Genomic DNA, 15,634 nt, shown 5'->3' with positions numbered 1-15,634 from the left:
ACCATCTCTTGTGTTGTTGTGTTGGTCGTTGACAAAAGAGACCATTATTGTATCAAACATTTAACTAGGAACATAGCATCAGTATAAATACGTATATGTTCATCTTGATTTATTAATGATATTCCGAATGAGTAAATTAAACTACTAATAAAATTATATAAGTAGATTTTATTATCAATTGGGAATAGAAAGTGATGTATAATAACCTCAAGGTCCTCAACGCAAATGCCCCTAAGTTTGAAGCTGGGTTTTAAAGATATGCTATTAAGAATTTGAAATCTAAAATTTAAAATTTAAAATGTAAAATAATATTGTTCCTAAAGGTAGGATGTTTTACAGAATTGTGATGTTTTAATATATAAGATGTTTTCATTTTTCCAGATAATTTTTACTTTATTATTCAATCACATTTTAATAATTTATTTTATAATTGGTTGAATATCATTAATTTACATTTTTAATGATAATTTCTAGACAAAAAATAATCTTTTTTACGTATTTAGGAATAGGAACAGAGGGAAATATAATTTTACATACATACGTCAATATCTACACAAGTGGCACGTTAGTGGTGTCCCTTCTTAAGCTAGTCACCACTCCTAAAGATTGAATAAGCAAGTTGGTAATTTGCATTCTGAAAATAACAGAAAGCCACGAAAAAATAATTTAATGCGACACACATTTTGTTTTAAGACAGAGTTACAATAGTGGTGGAAACTCACATGGAGGTTTGTGGTTTGTCTTGGGAAATAAACCATGTCTCTCATAATGACAATGCTCAATATAATTGTTTTAAATTTTCTGATCATTACTGATTCAAGATAGGAGTACTATATGTATAATGGTTCGTTTAATGCAATTCTGTCACATAATAATAACTTAATAACCATGTCTACTTTACATTCATACACAAGCAACCAAAATTTTCAATCTTGTCTTGGAAAATCCAGCTGCACTTCTCCTTACTTGATTTTCATTTACTCCACTTTCATATATGGACCACTTGATTATTAGTAATGTTAGTACTATATCTTATGGTTGTATAGTGTTTTTTAGTGGAATAAACAATATGTTAGCGTGATCCATGTTGTATCATCGAGGTGTTTCACTACCACGAATTTTCTTAGAAATTGTAAACAACATATTGGGACCGTGCGATTAAATTGATTTATGTTGGCAAGAAAATAAATTGTTTTATAGCTAAAAAAAAGTTTCATTTCCAACACAGTTGTTTAGTGTCGACAATATCTTATACCTAATGTAAATAGTTTATTCTTACGTTTTTGTTTTGTACTTTCATCGATTATATAATTTTTTTGCTGTATTATTAACGGTAGACAACATTAACATAATAATTAACGCTTCATTATTTAAATGAATTTTTATTTTTATAGTGCGTTGAAGTTTTTGAGCATAGCATTGTCATCTCCATTGACCAGGACTAATACATTAAATGATCATTGTTAAATCATACAAATTGATCTTTAAACAACAAAGTGAAACGCTACATCTTTGTTTCCACACAAAATGGAAGTATTTCCTTAAAACCTCAAAACATTCTTTTTTTTTGGACAACAAAAACCTCAAAACATAAAACGAAACGAAACAATACAAATCCCATATATATTATTTGAGAAGCATTACAACTTCTTTTTGTAGCCACGTGTCATCATTAGAATGATTTTTAGAATCATTAGAGAAATATGTTGGTCCATCTAATTATATAATAAGTTTTTTATTAAACTAACAATAAATTCATCATTAATGTACTTTATTATTTTCTTAAATAAAATTTACGGAATTTCCTAAAGTGGCTAAAGTATATATGGCAATTAATGATTTTGAATAATAAAGATTTGATAAAAAATAGTGTATCTTCTATCATATTTGTTTAATTTTAAGCTATTAAATAAATTAAATATATTAAATAAATTAAATAACCACAATAACCATATAATAAAAATATAGATTTTTATGTATATGTTATATTTTGAATTTTTACAAACGGGTATAAATTACTAAAACTGTTAAAAGTCTTACATTCAAATTTTATGATCCATGGTTTAAAATTTTTGTTATGACAAAATACAAACGATTACAAAAATTATATAAGTAAAAAGTCTAATTTAATTAATTAATAAGATTAATATATATATCGTTTTAAATTAAACTATAAACCTTATAAAATACAATATTTTAGTTTCAAAATTTGCTTTGAACAATTTTTTTGAACGATCATTGACAACTTTTTTTTTTTTAATTATAAATTACTAAAACTATTAATCCCACAATGAAAATTTTGTTATCAGTAATTTAAATTTTTTACTATAAAAGATACAAATGATCAAAAAACTATATGAGTATAAATCAGTATTTAATAGACATTAATATTAAAAATATACTAAAATATATTATCTATGTTAGTATCATTTAAATTTAATAACATATCCTATCAAATAAAAAAAAAAAATTGGATTAATACAATTGATTTATATGTTTGCACCAATTTAATTATATTTTTAATAGTTACTGACTTTTAATTATTTAATATATATTTATTATTTTATAATATGTAAAAATATTTAATACATAAAATAATTTATATATATAATGTTGATCTCGCGCAAGGCGTGGATCTTAACCTAGTTGGGAATTATTTCCAAAACATGCATTGATAAAAGTCCCAATAAAATAATGTTAATTATTTAACAAACACATGCTATCATTAACAACTTTTTAACCACGAGTTAAAGTAATAGACACAACCCCCATCTCAGATTTTATTTAGAAAAGCAATACAAAAAGATGAATACTTCCAACATAATTTAGAGCCACTGGATCTATGGATAGACAAAGAATCACAGCCGTTGAAAGAGTTGGTCTCGATGTTTTCAAAAAAAATCTTCAAAAAGCTACACAGAGAGACACTCAAATAGAGCACCGGTCCGTCGGATTTAGTTTCGCAAACAAGGCCCAAAGCCAACCTGCCAGAGTTGTTTCCCCTGAAATTACCATAATATGCCTCCTTTGTAGTGTCTCTCGCTGGTATAAGAGGATAGAATTGGGAATTCACGTAAATAAGTAGTAATGAAACACTGCGTCAGTTTCGTCTTTTTGCTCTGCTTCCTCGGCATTTGTAAGATTTTCTTTTTAATAACACTGTTTCAGTCTTTCAGATCAATGATTTTTTTACGCGCCTCTTTTTCATTATTTTTGAAAAAAGTATTTGCCTAATGTAAAGCACGTTGAAAGTTGCAAAACATTTGAAATTATCAAAAGAAAAAACACTTTGTTGTAATTTACTTTTTGAATTGTGTGCTTGAATTTCTTTTCTTCTGATTTTTGTATATATGTTTTCATTTCAATGCTGGAAAATAACATATAGCATTTTGTCTAAAATAAAAATGGCAAACATGTTTGTTTAGTAATATATAATGAATTTCAATTCTCGTTATGACAAATATTAGACAACTCTTGTTTCAACAATCGACTACATGTTTTGCTTTTTATTGACCTGTTTATTATGTTAATCTTATGTTTTATATATTACTGAATTAAAATCTTGATCAACAAAATCATGTAACCATAGCTTTTTGTTAAAGATCATATAACCAATACTTCAAATGAATCTTCAAACTTCAAAATTTGATTTATCAGCCGAGTTTTATTATGTTATATCATCATTAATGATTTAGTTTACGAAGTTTAAATACAAAATGCTTACCAACTATTAGTACTTTGTTTTTTTTTGAATAAAACTATTAGTACTTTGTTGTTATAAAATTTACAAGTAGGTAGAATTGGAGCTTATAGAAGGCAGGGAAATAAGATTTACAATTGTTTTTTTTTGTTGAGCCCACATAGGAGCCATTTAATTAATTTAACCCACTTGAAAGTGGCGAGGGTGATTTATATAAATACCATACAGGGCAACATTCCAAAACAAAGCAACAAAAAACTAAAAATTTGACAGCTTATAAGACAAATATGGTGACTAAAATAAAGAGAGGAAAATGACTTTAGAGAGAGTAGAGTCACGCGCTGCGTATTGCGAAGAGAGACAACGATGGCACGAGAACACGGTACATATGTAGATAAGTACATCTACAGACACGAGCCACACATAGAGGAGGAAGGAGAAGCAAAACAAAATAATAAAAATTCTTCATTACACAAACCGCACCCCCTCTCTCTCTTCTTCTTTTGTTGTCTTCCTGTTCTGTTCTGTTCTGTTCTGTTCTGTTCTGAGATCTCTCTCTAATAAGTTTTTCTTCGTTACTGTGTATGAGGCCATGCCCTTATCCTTTGAAAGATTTCAAGGGGAGGGGGTGTTCAGTGTTTCTTCTTTCTACTCAGATTCTCACAAAATACGGTTTAATCAAGACAAAACCGGAATCGAAGAAGAACGAGAAGATCTTGGTTATGTTTTCCGTGGTGGTTTACAAGAACCAACGTCTGTTCTCGACGCTTTAAGGAGCCCTAGTCCTCTCGCTTCTCACTCTTCGACCACCACCAACACGACGCTGTCTTCCCCTCACGGCGGTGGTGCCGTCACCGCCACCGCCACCACAACAGCCGGCGATGATAAATGTAGTCAAATAGGCTTGGACGATCTCGACGGAGTTATCTCTCCTGATCAAGAGCAGAGCATCTTGAGGCTTATCATGGACCCGGGTTCAGGATTCGGTGTTCTCGACCCGGGTTTCGGTTTCGGATCCGGTTCAGCTCCGGTAAGTGATGGTTCGAATCCTTTGCTATCATGCGGCTTCCCGTTTAACGAGCAAACTCATCAGATTCCGAATCAAGAATCGTTGTTCTCTAATCCTCCTTCGTCTCCGCCTACGAAACGATTCAATTCCGGATCTCATCAACCGGTTTTCCCGTTTTCCGATCCGGTTCCGGTTCAGCAATACCAGTTTCCGGTTCAGTTTCACCCCCAACAAATCTCTTCTTCTTCACCCGCGGCGGCTTTGGTTCCGGTTCCGCCGCCGGGGATAGCTGGTGATGACCAGTCAGTCATCATCGGACAGCTCTTAAACGCGGCGGAGCTAATAGCAACCACCGGCGACCACACCATTCTCGCGCAAGGGATATTGGCGCGGCTCAATCACCATCTCAGCAGCAGCAGCTACAACAACAAAGCTCCGTTTCAAAGAGCAGCTTTCCACATCTCCGAAGCTCTCCTCTCTCTCATCCACGACGCAGCACCACCGTTACTCACGCCGGAGAATCTCATCCTCAGAATCGCAGCTTACAGAACCTTCTCCGAAACGTCGCCGTTTCTCCAGTTCGTCAACTTCACGGCGAACCAATCGATTCTCGAGTTGGGCTTCGAGCGGATCCACATTATCGATTTCGATGTTGGATACGGAGGACAATGGTCGTCTTTAATGCAGGAACTTGCAAGGAAAAGAGGGTCGTGTCTTAAAGTAACCGTCTTTGCTCCTCCTCCTTCTACAGTCTCCGACGAGTTTGAGCTCAGATTCACCGAGGAGAATCTCCGAAGCTTCGCCGGAGAGCTCAAGATTCCGTTTGAAATGGAGTTGTTGAGTCTCGAGCTTCTTCTGAACCCAGCTTACTGGCCGCTCTCTCTCCGTTCATCGCAGAAAGAAGCAGTCGCAGTGAATCTTCCTGTAAGCTCCGTCGTCTCCGGTTACCTTCCGTTAATCCTCCGTTTTCTTAAACAGATATCCCCAAACGTCGTCGTTTGTTCAGATAGAGGGTGTGACCGTAACGACGCGCCGTTTCCTAACGCCGTGATCCACGCGCTTCAGTACCACACCACTCTGCTCGAGTCTCTCGACGCCAATCAAAGCCAAGAGGATTCGAGTGTTGAGAGGTTTTGGGTGCGACCTTCTATCGAGAAGCTTTTGGTGAAACGACACCGTTGGATTGAAAGATCACCGCCGTGGAGAAGCTTGTTTACACAATGTGGGTTTACTCCGGCGAGTTTGAGTCAGACGGCGGAGACTCAGGCGGAGTGTTTGATGCAGAGGAATCCGGTGAGAGGGTTTCATGTTGAGAAAAGACAGTCTTCACTTGTCATGTGTTGGCAGAGGAAAGAACTTGTTACTGTCTCTGCTTGGAAATGTTAGAAGAAACCAAATGAATCTCAGCTGATTTTTATGTTTCTTTCATGATTTCAATCTCTTTTTTCTTAAATGATATGCTATCTTGTTCAATGTTGTTCTTAGTTTCAACTGTGGTGTTGACACTTGAAGGAAGTAAGGATATATAATCAAAAATCTCCTTTTGTTAGATTCTATTTTGGTCCTTTTTAGTTTATGCAATCAATAGATCTCTCATCCAAATATAGAAATTGCAAGGGATAGTTATTTCAAATCAGATAGCTTATATTTTGCTTTGAGGGGACTTGAGTGTATAGTTTAGCTGTATAAACAGTCTAATTTGGACTATTGTTTCTTTTAATATTTGATTGCCGTCTAGTTATTTACTTGAATAAGACTTGTGGAAAACTATGTCTAAGAGCTTATTCTAGTGTGAAGTTCATACATGATTACATATATGGTGAAAACTGATATACAATACACATAAATAACAATCAACGACAACTTTATCTTACCTTTGGAATGTGACAAGAGATAGAGAAATACTCACGGTACATGCAAGAGATACTGTTATAACACATTTCTATAAAGTAATAAATTTTTACAACCACAAAGTTGAGCCAATTCGTTTCTCGTTTGGTTTTTGGAGCTTCCAAGGTTGAATGTTTGTTTAATCGTCTTGGGTCCCTAACATAAATTATTTGTTTTCTGTCATAGAAAAGGTTAAGACTTTAATTTACGTACAATTTGTTTAATATTAATTGAAGGATTAAAAAATATAGCCCTTAACTGTATTCCTAAGCTTTTAGCTTTAAGGTATATCATATACTCCGTGAACATGTAATTCGACTTTTATTCGTGAAATCACATGGGCTTATAGTCATTGGTGCTTAATATTATATAGTTTTTGGTTATTGAACTTTTATATGTTAACTAAATTGGACGGTCTTGATTTGGGACCAACCGCTTCATTAAATTAAGATCGATCTAGTTTTATGACGTCGGTGTAAGAGAATTAAAATTTCTTTAAAACGTGTAGTTTTGTGCATTGGCTGGATTAAAGAAACAAATAGTATAATTATTAACCCTGCATATCTATTTATATCAATTATTGTCGTCTTTGTTTACTAAGATAAGATCGATATCTAATCCACTAGCATCTTACCGAACTATTAAAACACTCGATAATGGTCTGTAATCTTGTTCTAGGCTCTCTAGTAGCGGATCGAGGTTTGCATGTTACTTTGTATGAAATTTTGTTTGTTTGTTTGTTTTGGTTTCCTAATTTCGAAATTATCAGCTTTTTGACAATATAAAAAAGCATCATCAGCTTTAGTTATTGCAGCTTTAAAACTAAACAGTCATCAATAAGATATGAGAATTTAAACTAGAAATATAATAACGTGAATTAACATCGAGCCGAACCGACAACAGACACTTTTGTCTCCATGACTGCCAAAGAAAGCTTCATAATTTTACTTTGCGAATTAATTAAGAACCACCGGTTCATGCACACATACGTGCTTACAAACATTACATCACACAAATAATTCATCATGAATTAAGATATAATATAATTCGTGTGAAAATATTTTCCCCATAGATGTATTAAATGATTTTAGTAAACTATGAAAAATATTTTGTAAACTATGCATTAATGCTTCTAACTATCAAATAAATTGAAATATTAATTAATTAAAATGTTAAGACTTTGTAATTTTATAAGATATTAAATAGATTTATAATTGTTGAAGTAAAGACTTCATTTTAGATGTACAGCATGTGGTTTTACAAACAGTGTTTTATAATTTTGTTTCCATAGTTTTACACTTCTACAAAATGTTAAAGAACGTGGTTTAAAGTATACAAATTAATGTGGCATTTCATAAGAAAGGAATAAACTTTGATAGATACAAAATCTTAAGCTGATGCTCTCGCTCCATGGCTCCACCAATATCTTGGCTCCACCAATATCTTCTTCTTCCCAATCATTTCTTCGTTCTCTCATCTCTCTTTATCTTTTGATTCTTTAGGTAAATTAATCTACTTTTTTTCGTCACACGATTTTAAAAGTCTGCTTGGGAACAACGCATTCTCTATCAACCCTACATATTTTTAGTCACTCTTTCTGACTTTCCTTTCTCAATACCTCATTTTAGTTTTTATATCTAATTTATTAAAACAGAATTACAAATAATAAATTAACCCTAAGATTTACTAATAATAAACAACGACTAATGAAAGATAAGTTTATTAATTACTTCAATAACATTTCCTAAATTGATTATTAACTATAACCACGTGTTTGTGGTCGAGTGGTCAAGGCGTTTCGTGCATCTCCAAAGGATCCAAATTCGAATCTGCATCACACCAAATTTTCAAAGCGCGTGACCACCAGAGCTTTCACGTTCTCTCTTCCAGAAATTGTTTACTATTTTTTTATTATTATTAACTATAGAAATCAGCGACAATAATTATATTTGAACTGACTTCCTTGTTTAACGTCAGCAAAATCTACACGTAATATATACGATGAAAGTAATTCAAAGATATTGAGTGCATCTTTGAGGTCATCTGTTTTCGGTAGATTTTAAATATGTTAATCATATCGTAATGTATTCTATTTTTAACACATACAATCCATAGTTTTCTATTTCTTAGTGATCTAAATTTAGTAAAGTGTTTTGTATATATACCTTAATTTCTAAACTCCTATGTAATATAACTTTTGTAATATTTTTAATATTAAATTTGAAAATATTTTATTCATTTACTATCTATACTATTATTTGCGAATTAATTTTTTATAATGGAGCTCTTACGTTAAAACTTAGAGTGGCTAAAGTCATTGTTACCCTTAGTGAATTATTAAATTTATTTATTAGATTAGATTATTGATTAAAAATTAATAATATAAAAATTAGCCATAAATAAAAACGAATTTTAAATTTATTAAACCAGATAATTCATTTAAATTGATATAATAAAAGTTATCTAAATATTAAATGTATTTTACAAATAAAAAGATAATTTTTATATATTTTGTGTTGATATCCTAAAATATTATATTTTAATGTATTTAAAAAGTAAAAAAATTTAAGATTTAAAATATATATGTTATCCAAAAAATATTTTACATCATAATATTTTTAGAATGAATATAAATTTATGTATTTAGTTTTATGTATATATGAATGTTTTCAAATCTGTTTTAATAAAATATATTTTATTAAAGTGAACAAATTATTATATATAAAAATTTAAAAATTTAATTCATTATTAAATATTTTAAAAGCAAAAAAATAATTGATTCTAATAGTTTTTGAATTGATAATAAATTTATTTATAATTTTTTGTAAAATTATTAAACCCGCAAGTGCGGGCAACCCACCTAGTGGTTTTTAATAAGCATGAGCAAAAATACCACAACCGAACCAAAATACTCGAATCTGAAACCGTACCAATTTTTTTAAATAACCGAATGGTTCCAAAATTTATATATCCAAAATCACCGAATCGAACCGAGAACCGAACTGATACCCGAATACATAAAATATTAATTATTATAAAATATTTGAACTATTTAAAAGCATCTGAAACTATCGAGATATTTTTATCCAAAGTATATCCAAATTTTTTAAATCTAAATCATCATTATTATTCGATATTTTATCCAAAATATTTGTTATTTAACCTAAACTACCTGAACTACTCGAAATAACCAAACATGAGACGAAACAAAATGAGAACCAAAATTTTCTGGGTATTTTATGATTTCTAATTCTATTATCCGAACCGAACTGAAACTAGAGTTACCCGAATTGAACCTGAACAAAAAATGATTAAATAATAAATAGATCATCTACCCATCCTACCCGATATATAAAATACTTGAACCAAACCGAATCGATACCAGAAATATTCATTCTAACTTATAATATAATCTAATCTATTAAAACAAAAGTAAATATATAAATTAACTCTTAAACTACCTTTTAATTACAACAAATGCCACTCTTTTTTTACTTAAACTCTAATTAATGTTAGATATCAGTTTTCATAAGAAAAGTATATTCAAAATTTCCTAAAACTTAGCTACCAAATATATTTAAAAGATTGTAATCTTCTATTTACTAAAGAAAAATATAAAATATAAAAATCGACTTCGCAAGTAAAAGAAAAATTGGGAGATGGATTAAATTATCAGATTAATTTATTGGTTTATTGAAAATAAATTATTATATAGTTTCAAAAAAAAACTTAATCATCAATCACGAGAACTAATTATCATATTAATAATTTCAAAAATGAAAACTAATACCCGTTCGGACGCACCGATAAAACTCTAGGAGTATTTTATAACAAAAGGTTCATTTAATAGAAACAATAAATGAAAAATCAAATCCATTGTCTTTGTAGAACAGCGTCAATGGTGGAGTGGTGGTAGACCCATCACCATCAAAATAATTGCAATTCGGCCGTTAATCATGTAATAATTTTAGTGTAATATATAGTTAAGGTCAAACTATCATATAGTTCTTCATTAAATATAAAAAGAGTTCTTAAGAATTTATCACATTTATATATGGAGTACTAAATTCTTATAAATACAAAAATAAATTACTAATTAAAGCCTGACTTTCTTTGGCAACTCAACTGTCAAACATTAACCAAACCCAAACCGGTAGTTGCACTGAACCAGATAGTCACATAGGCTCTGCTTTTCACCTCCTACAAGTCTTCTGCATCTCTCAAATGGCAACAACACTGAACACTGCACCATATTTTTCTTTTTCACAGCTACATTGTACGGAGGAACCACTTGTAAATTTTCTTGAAGCTACAGTAGATCATCAAACTCCGTAAAGTCTAAGGGATGTTTTGATGAACGAGAAAGCTAACGCACCGGTGAAAATGTAACTATCAACCCTGTCCAATATTCCACCTGCACCATGGACAAAGAGATTTATTAAGAGGAGCTGTGAATGATCTATGTATTAGTATGTTAAGTGGTGAGATTCTTACCATGTCCAGGGATAAGTGAACCAGAGTCTTTGACGCCAGCGTCACGTTTGATCATTGATTCAGTAAGATCACCAAAGACTGACCCAAAGAAGTTAATAAACCCAAAAGCAATGGAGCTGAGGTAAACAAATCAAATAAAGTATTTACAAACAGAGAGATGATAAGAAAGAAACTGAGGTTTTTTTTATTACAAAAAAAAAAGAAACTGAGTTTAGATAGAGAGATAAAAAACTAAGTAACCTGAAAAGAGATCGAGGCCAAGACAGAGAATTAGAGAGTAGAATGGTAATGACTATACAGCCAACAAATCCAGCAAAAGTCCCTTCCCATGTCTTTTTGGGACTAATACTAGTCAGAGGTGTCCTACCAAAAGCCTGCAACTTCTCTATTGTTAAACTCAGATTGAGAGCGGTTTCACTAGTTAAAAAAAAGCTTTATTGTTTACCTTGCCACCGAGGAAAGCAAATGTGTCTGTGGCAATCACACCACTGAATGAAATCAACGTTGCCACAAGTCCAACTGTCCACTGAGGTGGACCACCAAGAAAAATTGGCCAAGTCCTTGCAATTCCTAAGAAAGGAGGAGAAAGTCTCAAAGATCTTTATGTTTTTGAGATATAAAAGGGGGGAGAAAAAGAGGTGAGAGAGAGCTTGCCAGTGTTGAGCGCAGGAGCAGCTAAACCACAACGAAGCTTAACCCAGAAACAAGGGAGATAACCACAGTAAAACAAACCAAACATTGTACTACTAAGCTGAGAAAAACGTGGGTTTCCTCTCTGTACTAACAAAGTCATTGCAACAACAAACGCTGCGCATGTCACCCATATATCAATGTTACCGTAGTACCTAAACAAGAAACTCAGTCTCAAGAAGCAGTCAAAATGGTTAACAGGAACAAGAGATATTGAACTTACAGTGTAAGTATGGGCATAAGAGCACATATAACCGAGCAAAAACGAGATACGTATCTAGGAGGTGGAGTCATTCCTTTAGCTATGCCTCTACTTCTAACGAGCTCGAAATATTCACGAGAACCGATGAAAACAGAAGCTGCCAAGGCTAATGTGAAAACCCATCCTCCAGCTAAGACAACACCTCCAACAGGTAATCCAATGGCGACACCAAAGATGACTCTTTTCTTAAGCTGGCTTGCTTTCTTCTGCTTCTCTTCTTCTTCTTCAACATTCTGCAAATCCTGGATTCTTCTATCAACTCCCTAGCAAAAAAAAAAAAAGATGGAAACTTTGAGAGACGAAGCCTCATTGGATCAGACAAAGTGACTACCCTCAATTTCGTAAACTAAACTTAAAAATTGAATCTTTATATCTAAAATAGATTCTTGGGAGCATATAAAGTTATTATTTACCTCTGAGTTGTCATCACCAAGCTGGTTCGATTCAGCTCGAGTAACGGCCGTGAGGAAACGCCGTTCAACAGAAATTCTACCAAGGCGGGAACGAAACAAAGGTTTGGTTTTGGCATCACGGACCACACGTAGGCTCGAATAATCGGAGAAAGGTGGGAGATTTAGGGTTTTCTTAGTGGATACACGGCATGAGCATATACAGAGAGAAGTCGTTAATACCGGTACAGGCTTATTGTACGTACAGACTCTAGCAAAAGACGCCATTGTTTTCTCAACTGTGACACACGGAAATTAAGACCGAACAAAAGGAAGTGTTCTGTTTGAAACTCACAATCTCTGAATCACTTCATGTCGGAACATCTGTGTATCTGTGTGTCTGTGACAAGCTGAATTACTCGGCGAGTTTTGTATTGTAGTAAGTAGTAACTGGGAAAAAGTATGAGGTGAAATTAGCGGTTTGTTTAGAACCTTCTTGCTCAGGTAGAGAGTCTTACAATCCTCACGCTATTGTTCAGCGAGGATTTGTGTCTACAAGGAAAACGGAGACGACAAGTTAGAGGAGGAGAGAACACACAGAAACAGAATGTCTTTCGGAAGTTGAAAAAGGGGAAGAAAATTCTAAGTCATATGAAAACTGTAACACAATCAAATCCTCTAACGCAACTAGGTTTAAGATTCAAAACCAAAGGTGAAATGACGACGATAAGACAGGACTGAATGTCATTCTGACACAGTTTGATTTTTCTTTTTCATGTCTTTTGGTGTGTTTTTGCCGAAGCCACTTTTTGATGTGGGTTTGTGGTATATAAAAAAGTTTTTCCAGCGCGATCATGTCCTCTTCATAATGTATCCCAAGATTAGACCGATAAGTCCCACTAGGAGAACGTACAAGAACGGGATTCCACCACCACTCTGACTTCTATTGCTTCCACGCTTCAACTGCTCCTGCAATCACAAAACAAACAAAAGAAAATGGTTTCTTCATTAAGACTTATCAAATTTGTAGGTGGTGGTAGTTCAAAGATACACGGGACCAGGTGAAAGTTCCTTACCAATTCTTGTTGAAGTCTGTTGTTCAGTTGAACCGCAGAGTTCTTTTCCTCGGTGAGCCTCGTGATGAGCGCTCTCGCCTGAAATCACACAAGTCGATAGTCATCAATTTTTAAATGTAACAGGAATGACCATATCACCTAAGTACAACGGTAAGTTTTGCCAATTAGTAGCTACTAGGTTTGTTGCAAATGCATAAACTGATTAGTGGAAAGCTAAAATCCAACATCAGAAGACACCTTATTCCTCTAGACCACGGTATTGAGGTACCAAACTCTACATAAAAGATTGGTCAAAGCAAAAAAACAAGGTAAAAGTCTTTACGGTGATAAACACAAAGATTAGAGTTCTTGGTCTAACAAGCTTAAAAACAAATAGTACAATAAGCGAGCCATTAAATTCCTAATAAGCAGAATGATCTGGATAAGATAAAAAAGGCATCTATAAAAGACCTGACAGAAAAAGATAATTCCGCAGTGATAGAATTAATACTCATGCACATTCTTTCAGATGCAAAGGTAGCTCAGCTTGTACAAAAGATCAGAAAGTTCATAAAAATACCTCAGAAGGGTTATCCTGAGGTTTAAGCCTGTCGACGCTAAATCTTGGAGCCTAAATAAATACAAACAAGAAAATGAGCAGGATTATTAGAAAAGGAAGCGCCTAGCATAGCCAGAAGCGTTCTATTTTCTTGGATATTGAAGCTGAGGTGTATAGTTACAGCAGTAAAGTCAGAAGCGTTGTTCCCATTGTCGGAGACAGAAGCTCTTGGCGAAGAGCCCTCTTCTGATCCTTCATGAACGGGTGAAGGTGGTCGTGGTGGATCAACATAGACAACTCTCAATTTAGTCTCCTCAACTCGATGCCCTGCCTCTTTGCTAAACTGCAGCGCGTTCATCAGAAAAAAAAGAAAAAGAAAAACACAGTGTTAAGTCTCAGAAAACAAGAGTGTTAAGTCCCCATTTAGAAGCAATACCATCTCAGGAGTAACGTCCTTGGGAGTGACACCGGGAGTAGCCACAACACATTGAAGCAAGAACTTGTCCTTGCACTGCAAATCAGCAGGAGCTTCCTTTTGCGCTTGCATGGTCACTAGTTCCCAAAAGAAAACAATCATTCAAACACTTAATCTCAGAACTAGTAACTGCAATTTCTCAGTATAACAGAGGAAACCAATCTAACCAAGAACTTCAGAAGAGGATCTCGGATGAACAACGCCAGTGTTAGGCCTCACACAATACTTCTTTGGATTCGTCGTTTTAACCTAACAATTGAAGATCGAAAAAACCTAAAGTTACACAGAAGATAATCTTCGAAATTGAGAAGGATTCATTCACCTTGAAGGCCACATAATTGTCCGTCTTGTTAGCCAAATACAGAGAGCAGGATATCTGTTTCCTCAATTCAACTACGTACAAATCACCAAACCAACCAATCAAAACTAATCGGGAAAACGGCAGATCTATAAGGAGGAGGAAGACATGCGAAGATCATTGAAAATTCGGATATGTATATGAGCTTACAAGGGAATTGAAGGTCGATAGGGTCGATGTCGAGAAGCGCGTTACTCATTCTGATAAGATCGCCGGCGAATTAACCGGTTCAATCGTTTAGAGTTAAGAGTGGTGGTGGTCGTCGTCGTCGATCGTGGACGGAGATAGATAGAGAGTTTTGGCGTCTATTTTGAAGGCTTGAGACGATATATGCCCTTCTTCTGATTCAAGGCGCGTCACTAATCTTGGGGGTATAATTGTCATTTAATGCAATGCGTTTCTTAAAAAGTTTTGACCGGCGAACACGAGGTGCTAAACCACGACCCCATTTTAGCTTTCTCTAATCTTTTTTAATTCTCAAAAAATATTATTTGAGTATTCTCAAAAAATGTCATCTCCAATCCCATTATGCTTTCCACTATATTTTGAATAAAAATGTTTCAATAGTATTCTATTTTTCACTCTATAATAGTAAAAAATGAATTTACCATATATAACTATTTTTTTGTTCATCGTTCTATTTTTTACTTTAAAATAAAGTATAATTAGAGTATAAGTAACTTTATTATAAAATTATTCTATTTTAGAGTGAAAAATATAGCGAACGATTATGGTCTAAGTAATTACATCAGA

At 33.4% G+C, this 15,634-nt stretch overlaps 3 protein-coding genes across 3 annotated transcripts; 1 reads left to right on the top strand and 2 right to left on the bottom strand.

The window, feature by feature from the left end:
- Window positions 1-3,978: 3,978 nt before the first annotated feature.
- LOC106438236 (scarecrow-like protein 27) lies at window positions 3,979-6,258 on the top strand. Its single transcript, XM_013879337.3, has one exon. It carries the CDS (start codon window positions 4,293-4,295, stop codon window positions 6,093-6,095), a length of 1,803 nt encoding a protein of 600 aa, XP_013734791.2. The 5' UTR covers window positions 3,979-4,292; the 3' UTR covers window positions 6,096-6,258.
- Window positions 6,259-10,582: 4,324 nt separating this feature from the next.
- Window positions 10,583-12,884, bottom strand: LOC106388221 (phosphatidate cytidylyltransferase 4, chloroplastic). Its single transcript, XM_048752697.1, has 7 exons — window positions 12,459-12,884; window positions 12,007-12,308; window positions 11,748-11,938; window positions 11,539-11,663; window positions 11,334-11,467; window positions 11,094-11,209; window positions 10,583-11,013 (listed from the first exon to the last, which is right to left on the bottom strand). Exons 1-7 carry the CDS (start codon window positions 12,720-12,722, stop codon window positions 10,922-10,924), a joined length of 1,224 nt encoding a protein of 407 aa, XP_048608654.1. The 5' UTR covers window positions 12,723-12,884; the 3' UTR covers window positions 10,583-10,921.
- A 151-nt stretch (window positions 12,885-13,035) lies between these two features.
- On the bottom strand, window positions 13,036-15,269 carry LOC106388220 (vesicle-associated protein 1-2). The gene is made up of 8 exons (XM_013828251.3): window positions 15,032-15,269; window positions 14,846-14,916; window positions 14,691-14,772; window positions 14,485-14,600; window positions 14,230-14,391; window positions 14,070-14,120; window positions 13,511-13,588; window positions 13,036-13,403 (listed from the first exon to the last, which is right to left on the bottom strand). Exons 1-8 carry the CDS (start codon window positions 15,078-15,080, stop codon window positions 13,287-13,289), a joined length of 726 nt encoding a protein of 241 aa, XP_013683705.1. The 5' UTR covers window positions 15,081-15,269; the 3' UTR covers window positions 13,036-13,286.
- Between the last annotated feature and the right edge of the window lie 365 nt (window positions 15,270-15,634).

Source organism: Brassica napus, chromosome C3 (genome assembly GCF_020379485.1).
Source record: "Brassica napus cultivar Da-Ae chromosome C3, Da-Ae, whole genome shotgun sequence".
Lineage (NCBI taxonomy): Eukaryota > Viridiplantae > Streptophyta > Magnoliopsida > Brassicales > Brassicaceae > Brassica > Brassica napus.
This window is presented reverse-complemented; position numbering and strand designations above follow the sequence as displayed.

Bases quoted from the DNA above. Each gene is read 5' to 3' on its own strand.
- LOC106438236 (XM_013879337.3), top strand. From the start codon at position 4,293: ATGCCCTTATCCTTTGAAAGATTTCAAGGGGAGGGGGTGTTCAGTGTT.
- LOC106388221 (XM_048752697.1), bottom strand. From the start codon at position 12,722: ATGGCGTCTTTTGCTAGAGTCTGTACGTACAATAAGCCTGTACCGGTA. The intron at 12,309-12,458 runs GTAAATAATAAC...TTTTTTTGCTAG, and splicing joins TTGGTGATGACAACTCAGAG to GGAGTTGATAGAAGAATCCA. The intron at 11,014-11,093 runs GTAAGAATCTCA...TCCATGGTGCAG, and splicing joins TTCACTTATCCCTGGACATG to GTGGAATATTGGACAGGGTT.
- LOC106388220 (XM_013828251.3), bottom strand. From the start codon at position 15,080: ATGAGTAACGCGCTTCTCGACATCGACCCTATCGACCTTCAATTCCCT. The intron at 14,121-14,229 runs GTAACTATACAC...GTATTTATTTAG, and splicing joins ACGCTTCTGACTTTACTGCT to GCTCCAAGATTTAGCGTCGA. The intron at 13,589-14,069 runs GTATTTTTATGA...GTGTGATTTCAG, and splicing joins CTCAGGATAACCCTTCTGAG to GCGAGAGCGCTCATCACGAG.